The sequence below is a fragment of the Haliotis rubra genome, unplaced genomic scaffold (genome assembly GCF_003918875.1).
Source record: "Haliotis rubra isolate DU_JTF1 unplaced genomic scaffold, ASM391887v1 Scf262, whole genome shotgun sequence".
Lineage (NCBI taxonomy): Eukaryota > Metazoa > Mollusca > Gastropoda > Lepetellida > Haliotidae > Haliotis > Haliotis rubra.
In genome coordinates this window covers 497,418-513,529 of record NW_025766692.1, presented here as the reverse complement: position 1 = coordinate 513,529, position 16,112 = coordinate 497,418, and the positions used below count along the sequence as shown (strand labels likewise).

Below are 16,112 nucleotides of genomic sequence, written 5' to 3'. Positions count from 1 at the left end.
ATGTTAATGAAAGCGTTCATCCATGAAACAGATATGTGGAGTGAAGTGGAGAGGAGAGGAGAGGAGTGGGAAGGGGAGGAGGGTGGGGGAGGAGCGGGTGGGGAGGGGAGGGGAGGGAGGGAGAGAGGAGAGTGGGAGGGCTGAGAGGGGAGGAGGAAGTGGGGAGGAAAGAGAGAGGGAGGGAGGAGGAGAGGGGAGGTTATGGGAGGAGGGAGCAGTGGGGTGGAGAGGGAGGAGAGGGAAGAGCGGAGAGGAAGAGGGAGGGGAGGAGTGGAGAGGGAAGGAGCTGAGTGGGGTGGGGGAGAGGGAGGGAGGGGAGGAGGAGGAGAGGGAAGGAGTTGAGTGGAGAGGGGAGTGGAGCGGATGGAGAGGGGAGGGGAGAGTTGGGGGAGGGGTGGAGTGGAGAGGAGCGGAGCGAGTGAGTTACAATTTAACTTCATCTCGGCAATATTTCAGCCATATAGTGATGCTCTAGATGTCATCAAAGAACTGTAAAACATCTAGAGTATCACAGATGGTGTCTAAAACTAGCATGTAAATGTAAAATATGTTATGTACAAAGACAATACAACATAAAAACAAGCTATAGCTACCTGCATGGACCCTACTTGGATTTGCACCACCCAAACAGTCGCTTGCGATTGTAGGAAACGCTTAGCCGAATTTTAAAAGAACAAAAATACTACGTTTAAAAATCTGGTAAGCTTAAATTTAACTTTGAACGTTTTAGGACTCACATACCCTCTCAGGGGGACAATAATGTTACGATACTTTAACCCCCTTTGAGGGTACAGTCACTAACAATCGCAGTTGCTAATTTATACTACCATGTTAAATACCATTTATCTATTTACAAAACATATTATTCAAAATTTATCTAATAATTCTATTTCCTTTAAAAATTATTAAATGATAGTTAATATTATAAAAAAGATCCTTAACTGGTTTGACATTGAAAATATTTATCCCTTGTGATGGAAAAATCAATGCAGTCAAGCAGGGCATGCTGGACCGTTATTCTTTTATCACAAGGGATGCAAAACGGAGGATCCTCACCTTTCAATAAGTATTCGTGTATATATCTTAAATGGCCAATACGACAACGTCGTATAATGACCTCCTTAAATCTGGACTGGCAACCCAAATAGGTTCCTCAAGTAGGCCTCACTTATACTGAAGTAAACAGTTTCGAAGTAAGGCACAGCCACTTTAGTGATAACAACTTCATGTTTATTGCATAGAGCGACGTTTCGATGTACATCATTAAGGATAAACAAGCTGGTTGGATGGTGATTGAATAGTTACTAGTATTTGAGTCCATCACTTGGTCGATGGAATGGAGTTCGACTCACTGAAGTTCATTTACAGATAGAATCTATCAATGAGCTGTTCAACTAGCATCCTATCCGCCTGTTTACAGTCTAATACTTTCTGTATATTGGTTTTCAGATTTGTATAATTTGTTGATCTTACGTATACTCTCCGACTGGCCTCATCAAACAATGTGCAACTTGCTCTCAATTACCTGTTGTTGTTATTGTTATTCTGCTGCTTGCCATACATACTATGAATATAAGATAAGGATACTTTACTTGAATAACATACATGTACTTTATGGATGAACAACTTCTTTATTCAGCTGATGCGACATTTCATTATGGGAAGTGCGTACAACTCGGACCAAGAAAAGTCGGTACTAAAAATGGATTGCAGAATATTAAAACAAAACCTGCACGTGTGGGTTGATACACTTCCTGCCTTCACAAATGTATAGTTTGATTGAAAATGTATATTTAACAATGAAATAAAAAGAAAACTATTTATACATACCGAGAGTCCTGTAGAAAAGACACCGTCTTTTGTTATGTGTTTTGCTTGATATGTCTTTGCGAGAAGGTTACTTACTTCTCTTAGCTAGTGACGTGTGACGTCGGTCCGTGACGTCCTGGGCTTCCTGTCAGTGTTTTGATTAAAAGACTGAAGCTCCCTTTATTGCCTCATGCTGAATCAGCACAGGATGTTTATGTAAATGCGAAGTCAATATTGGCGAATGTCAGTTGGCAGATGTGACATGTTTAAATATGGGTTAAAGCTCTTACAGCTTTGTTAATTTATTAGAGTTACATATGAAAGGCAAACTGGTATTATATCTACTTAAATGCCACTTCATAGAGTCTTATTGCGTCGTATTTGAAGCAAACGCGTTGCTCAAGGTGAAGTCCTTTTTTCTATATTCTCAACATAGTTGCCGTATCACAAGCGTTTCAGCATGAGTTTGGATTTGATACTTGAACGCAATTGTTTTGATTTTTTTAATCGCGTTTCGTTTGCAGGTCAGTATATTAAGTGTCTGTTCAGCCTGACTTAGCCCGGGCAGTCAAAAGCGCCTTAAACGTAATAGATGTATCCACAATTTTATTAATATCTATAGAATGGTATTACATCTACCAAAATATCACTTTTGTAATGTTACAAAATGTCACATGTAACGATAACTGGTCCGTTAAATTGAAACCCTTTTCCCTCTCCATTCCCAACATAGCCTCAACCAAAAGTGTTTAGTCTCGGATCGGTCCGACTTGGCCCGGGCCAGTAAAAAGAACTTAAACCTCACACATGTGTCTTGAATTGTGTTTAAATCCATTTATTAGCAACTACCTAAAGATCACTGTGGAGAGTTTCAAAGCGTAGTATTTGAAGCAAACTCGTTGCTCAAAGATAGTTTGGATGCCAACGAGAATGTTACTTTTCTTATATTCTGATTGTCAAAGACACACGATGTGAAAACATCCATCAATATATCGATTATATGACGCCATATGTGACGAAAACATGTTTAGATGATTGCATCTGTGTCGCGCATAATCAGTTGCTGCAGCTGCCAGCCAGCTCTTCGTCAAGAATTGCGTAGCTCAATATACGGTAAGGACACCCTTTCAGCATCATTGAAAAACGACGAAATACTTGACACCTTCAAACTATCGCCTGCCAAGACTGAAGAAAGGAAAGTCAGTATTGTCACAAAGCAGAAATACGTATCGGCGACAGAACATTGACACATCTGAAACGATTGGGCTACTTATAATGACACCAGATGTTGTTTTCGAGGCATGGCTATACTATAATGAATATTTTTCAGATACAATATTCTATGACAATATTGGGAGTGGTTGCTGTATGCACCTGGTGCATAGATACCTTGTAACTGTACTAGAATTGACCGTTTTGCCTCGTCGTTTACTAACTTAGAGGCGAGATGGCCAGGTAGTGCGCATGACAGCCACATGCTAAAGAAGACTAATGCACAACAACGAAAACGAACTTGTGGTCCTGGAGCTTGCAGTAATAAACTTTTTGGGCCAGCATTTCATTGTGCCTCCTCGTGCCACCTCGGTGTGCGGAAAAAAAGTCCTCGGAACAAAGTCCTAAATTTGCCTTGGAAAAACAGTCCTTTTTGGAAAAAGGAATTTTTGACAAAAGAATAAAAAGTATTTTTTAGTTTTTCATAGTTTTTCATAGGCTTTGTTGACTTTCATGCATTGTATATTCATACAACAAATGTAAAAGAGACAGATCCTGAATGCATTACAGAGGTTTTCAGCTTTATTCCTACTACAGAATACTGATGAATATTAATGTCTACTGATTCGTTTTCATTCTAATGTTTACTACCATGCCAAGGCCATACAGCATAGGTCTGGAATGTCTGTTGAGTCTTATTCATTCTAATGTTCACTGTCACGCCATGTAGGAACTCGGGGTTGATTTTTTTTCCTGCTGCCATGTCACTGCATAGCTTGTGTAGACGTTCCTGCATCTTGACATATACAGCACTTAGTTTCCTCACATAGGCATTGGCAGTTGCGCCCTGGGCAATGACAGTTATCACAGTAGATTGCTCCTTCTGGGACCACTCCATTGTGCGCCAGAGAGATGGGTGATGATGACCAACCATTTTGTATTCCATCCATAACACACACACTGTTTGTTCACGCATCGCCTGACAGTGTCGCTTCATGAACATTCCAGACAAGTGGTGGAAACATAGGGGGCACCCTTCTGACACTGAATCTGGAACTCTTCTGGTATCTTTCCAAGGTCAATGCCTCTAATTGGTGTTGGATGGGTGGGTCGCTGGTTGCGCATTGTTCTCTTGCAAGACTCAGGATCTAGGGCTCTTACATCTTCAGGTTAGTCTGAGGACACTTCAGCGTAAACTTGGCCTGGTTTATCTTTGGTCTCCTCTTCATGGACAGGCGCATTTTTGTCAGTGCTGTCTGAGCTTCATCAGGAGAGTGGTTGTGGGATTTGCTCAGCACTGGCTTTACATTTTCAATGTTCGTCAACAGTTGGCCCTGGCAGTTCATACTGGACTTACTACATTTCCAAACAATTTTGTCTTTTCGACTTGCGTGTTTGGTGTACATATACCCATCCAAGACTAGCTTCAAACCACCCTTGTTGGTCTGAATAACTGAATGTTTCTAAATGTCATTTAAAAGATCAAAGACCTATCTAAATATTTATTCTAAATATGTGAGTACTTCATGTTTTTAATAAGTGTCATTAAAAAGATAAAAGATCAATTTATCTATTTAATAACCCATATGTGTGAGTTATCAATGTTTTTTTAAAATCTTTGACATCAAAGTTAATGAATAAATAGGTTTTTATTACAACAGGACTTTTTGTCCGGAGTACTTTTTCCGGTACTTTTTGACAATGAACATTTATTCCTACAATCAAAACTATTCCGTCGTGAATTTCTGGTCAAACACATAGGACTCTTCAAAACGACAAATCCCACACAAGAAGCAAAGTCAAACCAAACAATTATGAACAGGGATTCATATGACAGACGAACGAAAAATCCCACACAGGAGGCAAAGTCAAAGCAAACAACTATGATTACAGGGATTCATATGACAGACGGACCAATGGCTTGTGACATGTTTAGAGTGAGGAAAAGAGCCTCGCTCTGAGCAACGTGATTGTTTACATTACTTCGATTTGAGACTTTATAAAGAGGCTCTTAAGAAGATATAATTCTATTCTGTATATATATATAAATACAAGTCAGGATATATGTGTGAGGTGTAAGTTGTTTGTGACGGGTCTAGGACAATTGCCACCCGGACAATTACCACCCGGAGAATTGCCACCCAGGACAATTGCCACTCGGACCATTGCCACCCAAAACACATAAAAATAATTCAGTTTCTTTACCAACTTTTATTGCGTTTGAAATGGTAATCCATAACAAATGATAGCATATTACTGCATGATATGATCCATATACTATTACTTTCATAATACTTTTACCGTTGCATTAATCATCTTTGCACGGACAGCATTAGCAAATAAATGTCCTGTTACTTTTTTCATGTAGACATAATTCATTTCTTAATTTCATCTAGAGGAGCGCATAAAGTCCACACACATTCACCCCCTCGTTTTATGCTGTATGGAGAACTAGGAAGATTTCCTATTAGAATTATGATAGATAAGCGTTTAATAAACTTTTGGCACAATTAACTTACCAAAAACAGGTGTTTTTAAGCTAAAGAACTTAATTAACAATTATTTATCACTTCAAAGAACAACAAATAAAAAAGACAATCCCGGGCTCTCGTACGTTAAAGATATATTAGACAATACTTGACTCTCGTATGTTTTTGAAAATCCCTCAATTTGTACAACCCAGGGGCTGGTCTCAAAAGTTGAAAATATTCTTAAAGATGAATTTATCCAAAACTGGCAAAATGGCATTATTTCTAGTCCCAAAGGGAATTTATTACCAACATTTGCAGTCATTTCCAAATTGTGATGCATATGTCCGCCTTCCAAAACTTATTTCTTTACCATTATTGAGATTTACAACATGACTGATTGAGGCTATGTTGGGAATGGAGAGGGAAAAGGGCTTCACTATAAGAGACCAATTATCTCTACATGGGGCATTTTTTAACATTGCAAAGCAATATTTAGGAAGATAAAATACTTTTGGACGACCCAGGCCAAGCCGGACCGAACAATTGTGACGGAGACAATGTTTAGAGTGTGTGGAAAATATCGCATCATTTACCAGTGAGCATGCTTCAAATACGATGAACAGTGACATTCTGCGGTGGTATAGATGTAAAAACCTTTCCTGGCCGACAGAAATGTGTATCGGGATTGACTGAAGCATTTATACGTTTTAAATCATGTTCCGTATAACGATTCCTCTTTTAGACGTAACTTTGCTCAGTCACTTTCACAAGCCGCTCGTCATCACGAGTTTTAAACGATTTACTCGTAATAAGTTTTATCATGGTACACGTTTGTGGCTTCTCCAGACTAAATTCCCGCACACCCATGCCCAAGGTGTGGAACAGGATTCAAAAGATTAAGGGCAAAGGATCAAAATCTGGTGTTCGCCATATTAAAGACGGTGACTCTTTATTAACCAATAAATCTGAATTTTGAGTCACTCTCTCCCGGGATCGACTGTCTATTGGGGAAATGGTAGTTGACGACGGTCAACTTCCGGTTGAGCATGGTCAGGGCTTACCCCCTGCGTATAATTGTGCTATTTATTCATTTACCTATGCTGAGCCTTTCTCGCACACCTGGCTGTTCCTCTTTCTGCACTCCTGTTAAACAGCATTTTTATTAATAAATCATAAATTATGAAATTAAAAAACCACAATGGTAGAACGATTATAATGTATCATGCCAAATTAGAATGAGATATAAACACATGATCATATGTTTGAGTACCGATAGCCTAAACATATACTCTTCATAATAACTAAAGGAATCTGAACGTTTCATTTGGATAGGAAGTATAAGCATTAACAAACTTTTCAAAGACAGACATGTTATAAACGTACCACCATTTCTCTTTATCACCACCCCTAAACACAATGCATGAGATGCACGTGCACAACGCAGTAGCCCCATACACGTGCATGGGATGTCATTCTTGATCTTGACGGTTTTCAAGAAGGTCGATAAACCACTGTAGACCATTAATTTTGACAATCATATAGCATCACACAGTTGTTAGTGTTTGTTTCTAGCCATTTTATTTTTCTTTTCTTTTTATTTTGTTTGAAAATGAAAATCGCACACATGCATTTTTTATGTTTTGCATCAAACATCTTTCTAGAGTGATTACTTTACAAACAACTATGGTCATAAGGAAGTGCAAGTGGTGATGCACTCTCAAAACATTAATTTTTATCATATCAACATTGATTAACTCGCTATATTTCTCCATTTTTTCAGCTGTAAATTAAGTTCCGCAACTTTTTTGAGAGTACATAAAAACCGTTCATATACATACCCTTGATGAAGAACGAAGCTCATCACACATTTGCTGGGGTATCTGTTTTTTTAATTCATGCTTGGTTCCTGAGAGGGTACGTAAGTCCCAAAACATTCAAAGTAAATTAAAACTTCCCCTTTTTTTAATCGAAGAATATGTGTCTTTTTAATGTATGGCTAGATGTGTCTAAACTGCTAACGGCTGAAGGGATGGTGTAAATCCAGCTAGGGTCCATGAAGGAATCAAGGTACTGTAAGTCCCCATGGTCCCTAGTATGGTGATCTACCTTCAGTTGTTGGCAATCTATAGCCTGATTTTACATTGTCTTGTCTTTTCTAGTTAAAATGTTTTAGATTTAATTACTAGTTTTAAATGAATATCTGTGATGCACTAGTAGTTGTACTGTTCTTCGTCAACATGCTTTTAATTTCTAATTTTATTGAGATATGATATACTCATTAATTGTTCTCGTCACGTTATTGCCGATGTGACGATAAATATTAACTCACTCACTCACTAATTCATGCTTGGTAATACATGATCGACGTGCTTGTGCATACGACAATATACGATGAGTGTATGTTTCAAAGGTGCAGTTTTGAAATATATGCCCGAAGTTAGTATATATCCGTAAAACATACGTGAATCCGGTCATAGCATGAATTTTCTACTGTGTTTGCGTATATTTCAGTGGTGTACAATCTGGCTTTGGAGCCTGTGATGATACACCAAACCTTATCATCCACACAGCATATCTTGAGCATTTGGAACATCAGTGCTTGTAACCACCCCCCACCCATCCCCATTACTGGTGTCCCCAGCGGCGTAAAACTAAACTCACTCACTCACTTAGACGTGGGCCGTGTGGGTCAAGCAGTGGGGTAAACCTTGTTTGTTTTAGTAACCTTGGGCCCGTTCCACAAAGCGATCGTAGCGCTAAGATGATCGTATCTACCATACTTTAACATAGACTTACGACAGTCGTAGCGCTACGATCGCTTTGTGGAACGGACCCCAGGTCATTCTATGGCTAGTTGCAAGGCGACAAGAATTTCTGGAGGGTGGGAGGTGTCCTACTTATTACTGGATAACACTTTTACTGCTGCTGAGAGATTCTGCAGGGTTGGCACTGTTCTTGCATTTGGCCTTGGATTTGTTTGCGTGTCCCACTTGTGGGGCTGGGGTACATCGAGTTTCCCCGAAGATCCGTTTCATCACTGTTTGTGATTCATTCCTGAGATACCGAAAGCTCGCAGTCTCACAGATGTCAATAACACCGTGGAAATTACTTTGCAAGTTTTGTTACGGCTGAACATTAGAGATAAATAGGACTGCATTAACTGGACCTGTTGTGCCGTTCCTATTCATTACGGTTCAGCCTCATGAGCATCAAGAAAAGCGACACAGACATGACCCAAAGTTTATGTCTCTAATGTCTGATGTTTACGAGATACATGAACTCGCTTATATGAATAACACAATTACCCGCTTATATATGTAACGAAATGCTGAGATGTAGGCCAAGGCTGTTATAAAGGGTTTGAAATAAGATAATTATTGTGTAGGTATGTTACGAAACGCCCATACGCCCTCCACATCTTCAGCGCAGATGTTTGCACCGACTGGACCTTCAGACAACAAGCAGGCAAACAAATTTAAACGCACACAATTGTGATTAGGACAAATTTATGGATGAACAACTTCTTCATTCGAGTGAAGCTTTTTTGACAACGATACAAGAGTCTGTATCGAAACGTCGCATCAAACGAATAAAAAATCCATAAAGTTTGTCCTGATTCACCAACTTCTACATATGTCACTCAAAAAAAGCCCGCAAATGTAGTAATCCGCTATGGTAAAATATATGCTTATTGCATAAGCTCTAAGAAGGTACGATGAAGTGTATGTTTTAGTGAACATACAATCAAGACATTTACAACGTAAAACGACATGTATGTGTTTTACAGGTGTTGCGTGTTACATGCATGTGGCGTCTTTTATGTAATTATTTCCCATATGGGAAAGTGAACACAGGGGAGTGTTTTTCCTGTAAGTCCCTTGGGAGATTGCACCTTTTGTTTAACGTAGATTCGTTAAAAGCAATATGCCAGAACTACTTCATTCATCTTTTCAATTCATTCACTGTTTTACACTCAAACTTTCTTGTACACGATAATAAGAAAAATAATTGCTCAGTAAACATTCAGATTTGTTTATTTAGTACATCACTGTAAACTCTTAGAAATAACAGTTGTAGAAAAACAAAACAAAATTTACGTAAGAATATGTCTTTAACATATATGTTTTTCTCCTTCTTTTAGTTGTTTCAAGGAGGGACGGTGGGGTAGCCTAGTGGTTACAGCGTTGGCTCGTCACGCCGAAGACCCGGGTTCGAATCCCCACATCGGTACAATGTGTGAAGCCAATTTCTGGTGTCCCCCGCCGTGATATTGCTGGAATATTGCTAAAAGCGGCGTAAAACCTAAGTCAGTCAGTCAGTCAGTGTTTCGAGGAGGTTTAGTTCTATAACATAAATAAGCAAAAACAAACACAGCAATACAGTGTACGTGTTGAGAATACAAACAGGACTTCATTGTTGCATAAGAAATACATGCATTTGCTGTGTGCTAAAACTGTATGTACCTATTTTCCTAAGTAAATTTTCAGATTCTTCTAGCAATGGCAAAGTAGGGTTGTTTAGTTTACGGATACAAATAAATCAAATGTCATTTTTTAATATCATACGTAATAGACGTCATATTTGTACATGACATGATTAAATATCGAGGTAAAAAACACAGAAATGGGATCAATTTGGATTAGTCATTATACCATCCAGGCATTAGAAAACCTGAAAAAGCCCACATTGCTTTGATACTTATCAATGCAATCAGACAAGAACTACCGGGGATATTTTCAAGTAACTGCATCTGATGGGCATCCACCCTTCTTAATGTCGCACTGTGTAGGTTGACGAAATTAACCGTAACCGTGATGAGCGAGGCTGATCATCGTTTTCACTATCTCTAGCGTCTGGCTCGAACAAATAAGGCCTCACGACACCAAGCGATTTTGACAGAATCGTCTATGAAAACAAGTTGTAACTCGGAAACTAGGCAAAGCAAGAGACAAAATTAAATGACAGTAGATTGTGAGAACATATAGCTTTCATTTCTCACAACAGTTGTCACGAATTCAGGTTTTATACAAACCTGTAAACAAGATAATTTACCCCCTGAAATGTACATGAATTCTGCATCGGCCCTCATATCTATTTCTTACTTGACCTCACAGAGACGCGCCGCTCTGATTGGTTTAAATTTCGTTCGCGTGTGAGAATTGTGCACTGTTGTCAAAAAGGTCGATTTAAGTTGATTAAAGATCGAAATGAGTAGTTTTAATGACGGGGTTTCATTTATAACGATGCCAATAAGTGATTTATGTATTTGTACCCCCTAGAGTATATGTGATCTTTAAGACGCACGTTACCAGAAAAAAAACAAATGATAAACAGTATGATGACGTTTTACGTTCGGGTTAAATATCTTCTCTAAATTATTTTAATTACATCTGTGGTTCAGATCAGCACATCCAGATGAAGCCGACTAGTCACGCCACATTCCACGGATGCATTGTGGGAATGTAAACATTGCGAACGTGGCCGTGTCGCTATTAATTGTGAGTCGAACTGAGACATTTTATCCGTCGAAAAAAATAAACGTAATGTTTCCATCAGTGATGTTAGCCGAGTGAAGCAACTGCAAACCAAGAAACGGGGAGCTACGGAGTAGTTTACTGCAGGATGCTGTGCGAGGCGATGACAACTGACATGCATCGTTACGTCGGTTACCAGGGGTACGTTTGATAACGAGGGGGCAGACGAGAATGGCGTAGGACGTCATTACATGTAACGTCATGCAAAATTCTCCTTCTAAAACCCGTTTTTGTTTGAAAGCAAAAGTACACACCTTTGTCAATTGTATGCAGGTAAGACGTGGGTAATAAATAAAATACCACACTCGGTCTCATTACATACGAATTATACGAAACTTGTGACCATCATATGATCCCTCGCTTTCGCTCGGTCAGATATACCATAGGAAGGACACTCGTTTCCTATAATACGTATATAATGAGACCTGGTTTAGTATTCTATATTTATCAAACAGGGGTCAGGAAAATCAGTTTCAACAGTTCTCCCGAGTGTGGGAAGGTTACTGTCAAGACTTGGTCTTTCGAGGTATTGCCCTCCCTGTTGCCATGTCATTGCCATAACTTGAAAACCGTGAAAATTCATTTTAAAAGTAAATCTTCAGAAAAGATTACTCAGCACAAATTGATGCAGATCAAGAACTTTCTCCACTTCTTGCACTTAGTGCTGTTTCTGAACATACACTTCACATGTTTTTGTTGTTTGTTTTGTTTTTGTTTGGTTTTTTGTGTGTTTTTATTAGTCAAATATTACAGAAAACGCATTTCACGAGTATTTACAGTATACAATTTCTGGATTCAAACATTTTTTTAAATTTATGGTGGAAGCCTGTATTCGGCTGTTTTCTTTTCTTTTCTTTTTTTACTTCGCTTTACATACACAACATATGTAAAAATGTTTTATAAAGATGGGAAAGAAAGGAGAGATAAGGAGAGAGAGATAAGAAAAGATGAAAGAGTGCAGAGTGCGGCCTAGAAAACCTCACTATGTCAGTTTGTTAGTTTAATCATTTTGAAAGAGACATAACCATTTTCTTTTGAAATCTGAGAGATCGTCACCAAAGATATAGTTTTCCAAATGGTAGTGATGTTTTATAAAATAAAAAAGTTGATCGAAATTTAATTCCGCTGAGGTATATCTTGTTTTATTGATATATTGCTTGATAATGATAAAAATGTGGTTCACTAATACACTTGCCTCAGGGTCCCCCAGTAAAAACTTTGTGCTATCAATATTGAGGTGAGTGCCAGTCTTCAAATTGTACCAGTTTGCAAACTGAGAGATTAGACGCTTAGTTTTCTCACATAAAAAGAATAAGTGTTCGTGTGTTTCTATTTCAATGCCACATAAAGTACAAATGTCATCCTGATTCATACCTATTTTACAAAGAAATGACTTCGTTGACACTATTCTGTGCATTATTTTAAATTGAAAGTTCCTAGCTTTATTTTCTATGGTAACAGCGTTAATCATTGTAAAACAGTAAGCAAGATAAGTATCGGATAAAACAGTATTAAGCTTAGATTCCCACTTGAGTTGAAGATTATCCAATGATATTGTGTGATTATCACATAAATGTGAGTAGACACATTTACAGTCAGCTGAGTTCCATATTTGTTTAAGAATAGTAGAGTCAGTATCGGCTAATTCATCATAATGAGGCGTTGCCTTAGCAAGATTAAGGTATTGTTTAGGTATGTACTTCAAAAATCTGAAATATAGGAGATATGTTTCATGAAGATTAAATTCTTCTTTTAGTATAAGAAAAGGTTTCACTTCACAAGCTTCTGTTATAATATCTCGCATATTTTTCATTCCTTTTTTATACCATGAAACGAACAGACCTATATCAGTATATGGTACAAAATTCAAAATTGGTAGACATATAAAGTCTCTAATGCATTCAGTATGTGTTTTATTGATACCAGTGTAGCATACTACAACATCTTTCCAAAACAGATTTTTAATATTTTTGGAGTAGGATAAAAGTTTTTCTCCTTGAAAGTTAAAGAGATCAATGTCCCCAAAAAGCGATAGTGTTTGAAATACTAAGTGCTGCCATAATCCCTTTGCTTTGAATAATCTACTGATCCATTTAATCTTCATATAGATGCAAAAGATATGATATATCATTTTTAAACCCCCCTTTTCATTGTCATTTATTAACATATTTCTTTTAATTTTATCACGTTTGCCGCCCCAGATAAACCTGAAAAGGATAGTATTCCAACGTTTAAAGAAGCGCTTAGATGGGTTAGGAAGCGTCATGAAAAGATGTGTAAACAGGGGGATAATCTGCGATTTGATAATCATAATTCTGCCTCTCAAAGTTAAAGATCTGTTTGACCATGAAAATAGTATTTTTCTGATTTTTGAAAATTGTTGTTCAAAGTTTAGTAAAATCATTTCATGCAAGTTAGTTGAAAAAGTAATACCCAGAATTTTGAATGGTTCTTTCGACCAACGAAGAGGTATATGCGAACAGAGTTGCTCATTAGAATTTCGCTTGGAACCAAACCATATTGCTATGGTTTTATCACAGTTGAGGTTTAAGCCAGACACGGTAGCAAATTTTTTAATAACATAGATAAGTTTAGATAATCCCTTTTCAGATCCTTCAAGTGTAAAATTGGTATCAGCTGCGTACTGAAAAATGAGGTATTCCATACCCTTTATTTTAATTCCTTTCATGTTCTTATTTGTTCTAATTGCAATAGCTAGTAATTCGACACAAGCAATAAAGATGTACGGGGCGACCGGGTCACCTTGACGACAACCACGCCCTAAAGTGAAAAAGTCTGATAATGTACCAGAATTGACAATAGAGCTACAGCTATTCCTTTGAAAAAGTTTAACCCAATTTCTAAGTACAGGTTTTGTCAATGAAGTCCCACTCAACTGTATCGAATGCTTTCTCAAAATCAATTGCAACCAAAAGACCTGGTACTTCATGTTCTTCACAATAATGCATTAGATCATACAGTATTCTAGTATTTTCCCCAATAAATCTTTTTTTCCAAAAACGTGTTTGCGTTTCACTTATTATATCAGGAAGGACTTCTTTAAGTCGTGAAGCAATTGCAGCGGATGCAACTTTATAGTCTACGTTTAAAAGACTAATTGGTCGCCAATTTTTCAAATAGCGTCTGTCGCGAGAGTCTTTTGGTATACATGTAATTATACCTTGTCTTTGGAAATCCGACAAAATTCCCGTTTGTATGAATATGTGATAGATCGCCAGAGAATTACGCCTATGTCTTTCCAGAAAAAAATATAAAATTCTGCACTAAAACCGTCAGAACCAGGACCTTTACTGTTCTTCATATCGTTTACTGCTCGTGCACATTCATCAAGCGGGAGTTCAGTTTCACAAAATTCGCGTTTATCATTTGAAAGTTTAACATTGATATTCGTGAAAAAATCTATGTCATTTTGCCAGTCACTTGCATGTTTACTTCTGTACAAATTATTATAAAAGTTGGAAGCTTCTCTTAATATGTTTTCCCTTTTTGTCAGAACTGCTCTTGGTGTTATAAGTTCACCCATATTTTTATTGATATAATTTCTCTTTTCTAAATTCATAAAGTATTCCGTATTTTTTTCTCCCTCTTCGTACCATCTAGCCTTACTCCGAAATATGAGCCCTTTTACTTTAGCAATTCTAATATTTTCAAGTTTTTCCTTCTTAAAGCATAAACCTATATTTTCATCACTACTTAATGTTGAAAATCTGGCTTCCATTTCATATATTTCACGTTCCAGCGTTTTCTCTTCTTTTTCATTTTTTTTTTCTCGCTTAATTGAATACCCTACAGTTTTAGTTCTTATATTCATTTTAAGTATATCAAAAAATAATTGATCATTCACTGATAATTCAATACTTTCTAAGTTATCCAAATCTCCAGAGACATAGTATTCAGATACAGTGTCGCGTATAGTTTCTTTAACAAGATTGACATAGTCACGGTCATAGAGTAGGGACGAATTAAATTTCCAAAAACCCGGTCCACGCTCTATGGGACTCAGCGCAAGCTCAAGTGAAACGATAGAATGATCGGACCTGTAACTCACATCTATGGACGCGCGCTTGACAAGGGACATAACTTCTTCAGAGACAAGGAAATAGTCCAGTCCGCTTTGTTTAATGTCGTTGCCTTGTCGCCATGTATATTGTTGTTTATCTGGGTTAAAAATTCTCCACGGATCAACCAATCCTAGCTTAGTATTTATTTCATTAATTTTCTCAAATGCCCCAGTATTATTTCTGTGCTTTATATTATAGGTATCTAAGTAATAATCTTGAACTACGTTCCAATCCCCACCCCAAATAATAGCCCCGGGTAATTGTTCTAATTCCGAGAAGAGATCTTGGAAGAAATCTGGCGAATCTTTATTTGGTCCGTATATATTTTTTACCGAAAATCTAATAGTTTCTATTGTAATGTCAAGTATAACAAAGCGACCATTGTCATCTGAAATTGTTTCATGAACTTCATATTCAAAATTATCTTTTATCAAACTTAATGTTCCCGCACTATTACTCGTTCCATGTGAGAAAAAGCATCTATAACCCCATTCAGCTGCCCATTGCTGTTCATTTTCTAAAGAACTATGTGTCTCTTGAAGAAATATAGTAGACGATTTTCTCTTTCATAGGAAACTGAAAATATCCCATCGCTTTACCGAATCAGACTGGAGGCCCCTAGCATTTATAGATAAACTCATTGTTATATATTGTATGTATGCAAACGTGAGTGTGAGTGAGAGAGAGAGAGAGAGAGTGAGAGTGAGAGAGAGAGTGAGCAAGAGTGAGAGAGAGAGTGAGAGTGAGTGGGAGTGAGAGAGTGAGAGAGAGAGTAAGAGTGAGTGAGAGAGAGAGAGAGAGAGTGAGAGTGAGAGGAGGTGAGAGAGAGAGAGAGAGGAGAGAGAGAGAGAGAGAGTGAGTGAGTGAGAGAGAGAGAGAGAGAGTGAGAGAGAGAGAGTGAGAGTGAGAGAGAGAGTGAGTGAGTGAGGAGAGTGGGAGGGAGAGAGAGGAGAGAGAGTGAGAATGAGAGTGAGAATGAGAGTGAGAATGAGAGTGAGAGAGAG

The 16,112-nt window shown here is 37.9% G+C and overlaps 1 protein-coding gene across 1 annotated transcript; it reads left to right on the top strand.

Moving 5' to 3' along the window:
• The first annotated feature begins 22 nt into the window (after positions 1–22).
• LOC124280235 (glycine-rich RNA-binding protein 8-like) lies at positions 23–1,398 on the top strand. Its single transcript, XM_046716140.1, has 2 exons — positions 23–418; positions 1,369–1,398. Exons 1-2 carry the CDS (start codon positions 23–25, stop codon positions 1,396–1,398), a joined length of 426 nt encoding a protein of 141 aa, XP_046572096.1.
• Positions 1,399–16,112: the final 14,714 nt, after the last annotated feature.

Coding starts and splice junctions, on each gene's coding strand:
- LOC124280235 (XM_046716140.1), top strand. CDS start 23: ATGAAACAGATATGTGGAGTGAAGTGGAGAGGAGAGGAGAGGAGTGGG. Junction 419..1,368: donor AGTGGAGAGGAGCGGAGCGA/GTGAGTTACAAT, acceptor GTTCATTTACAG/ATAGAATCTATCAATGAGCT.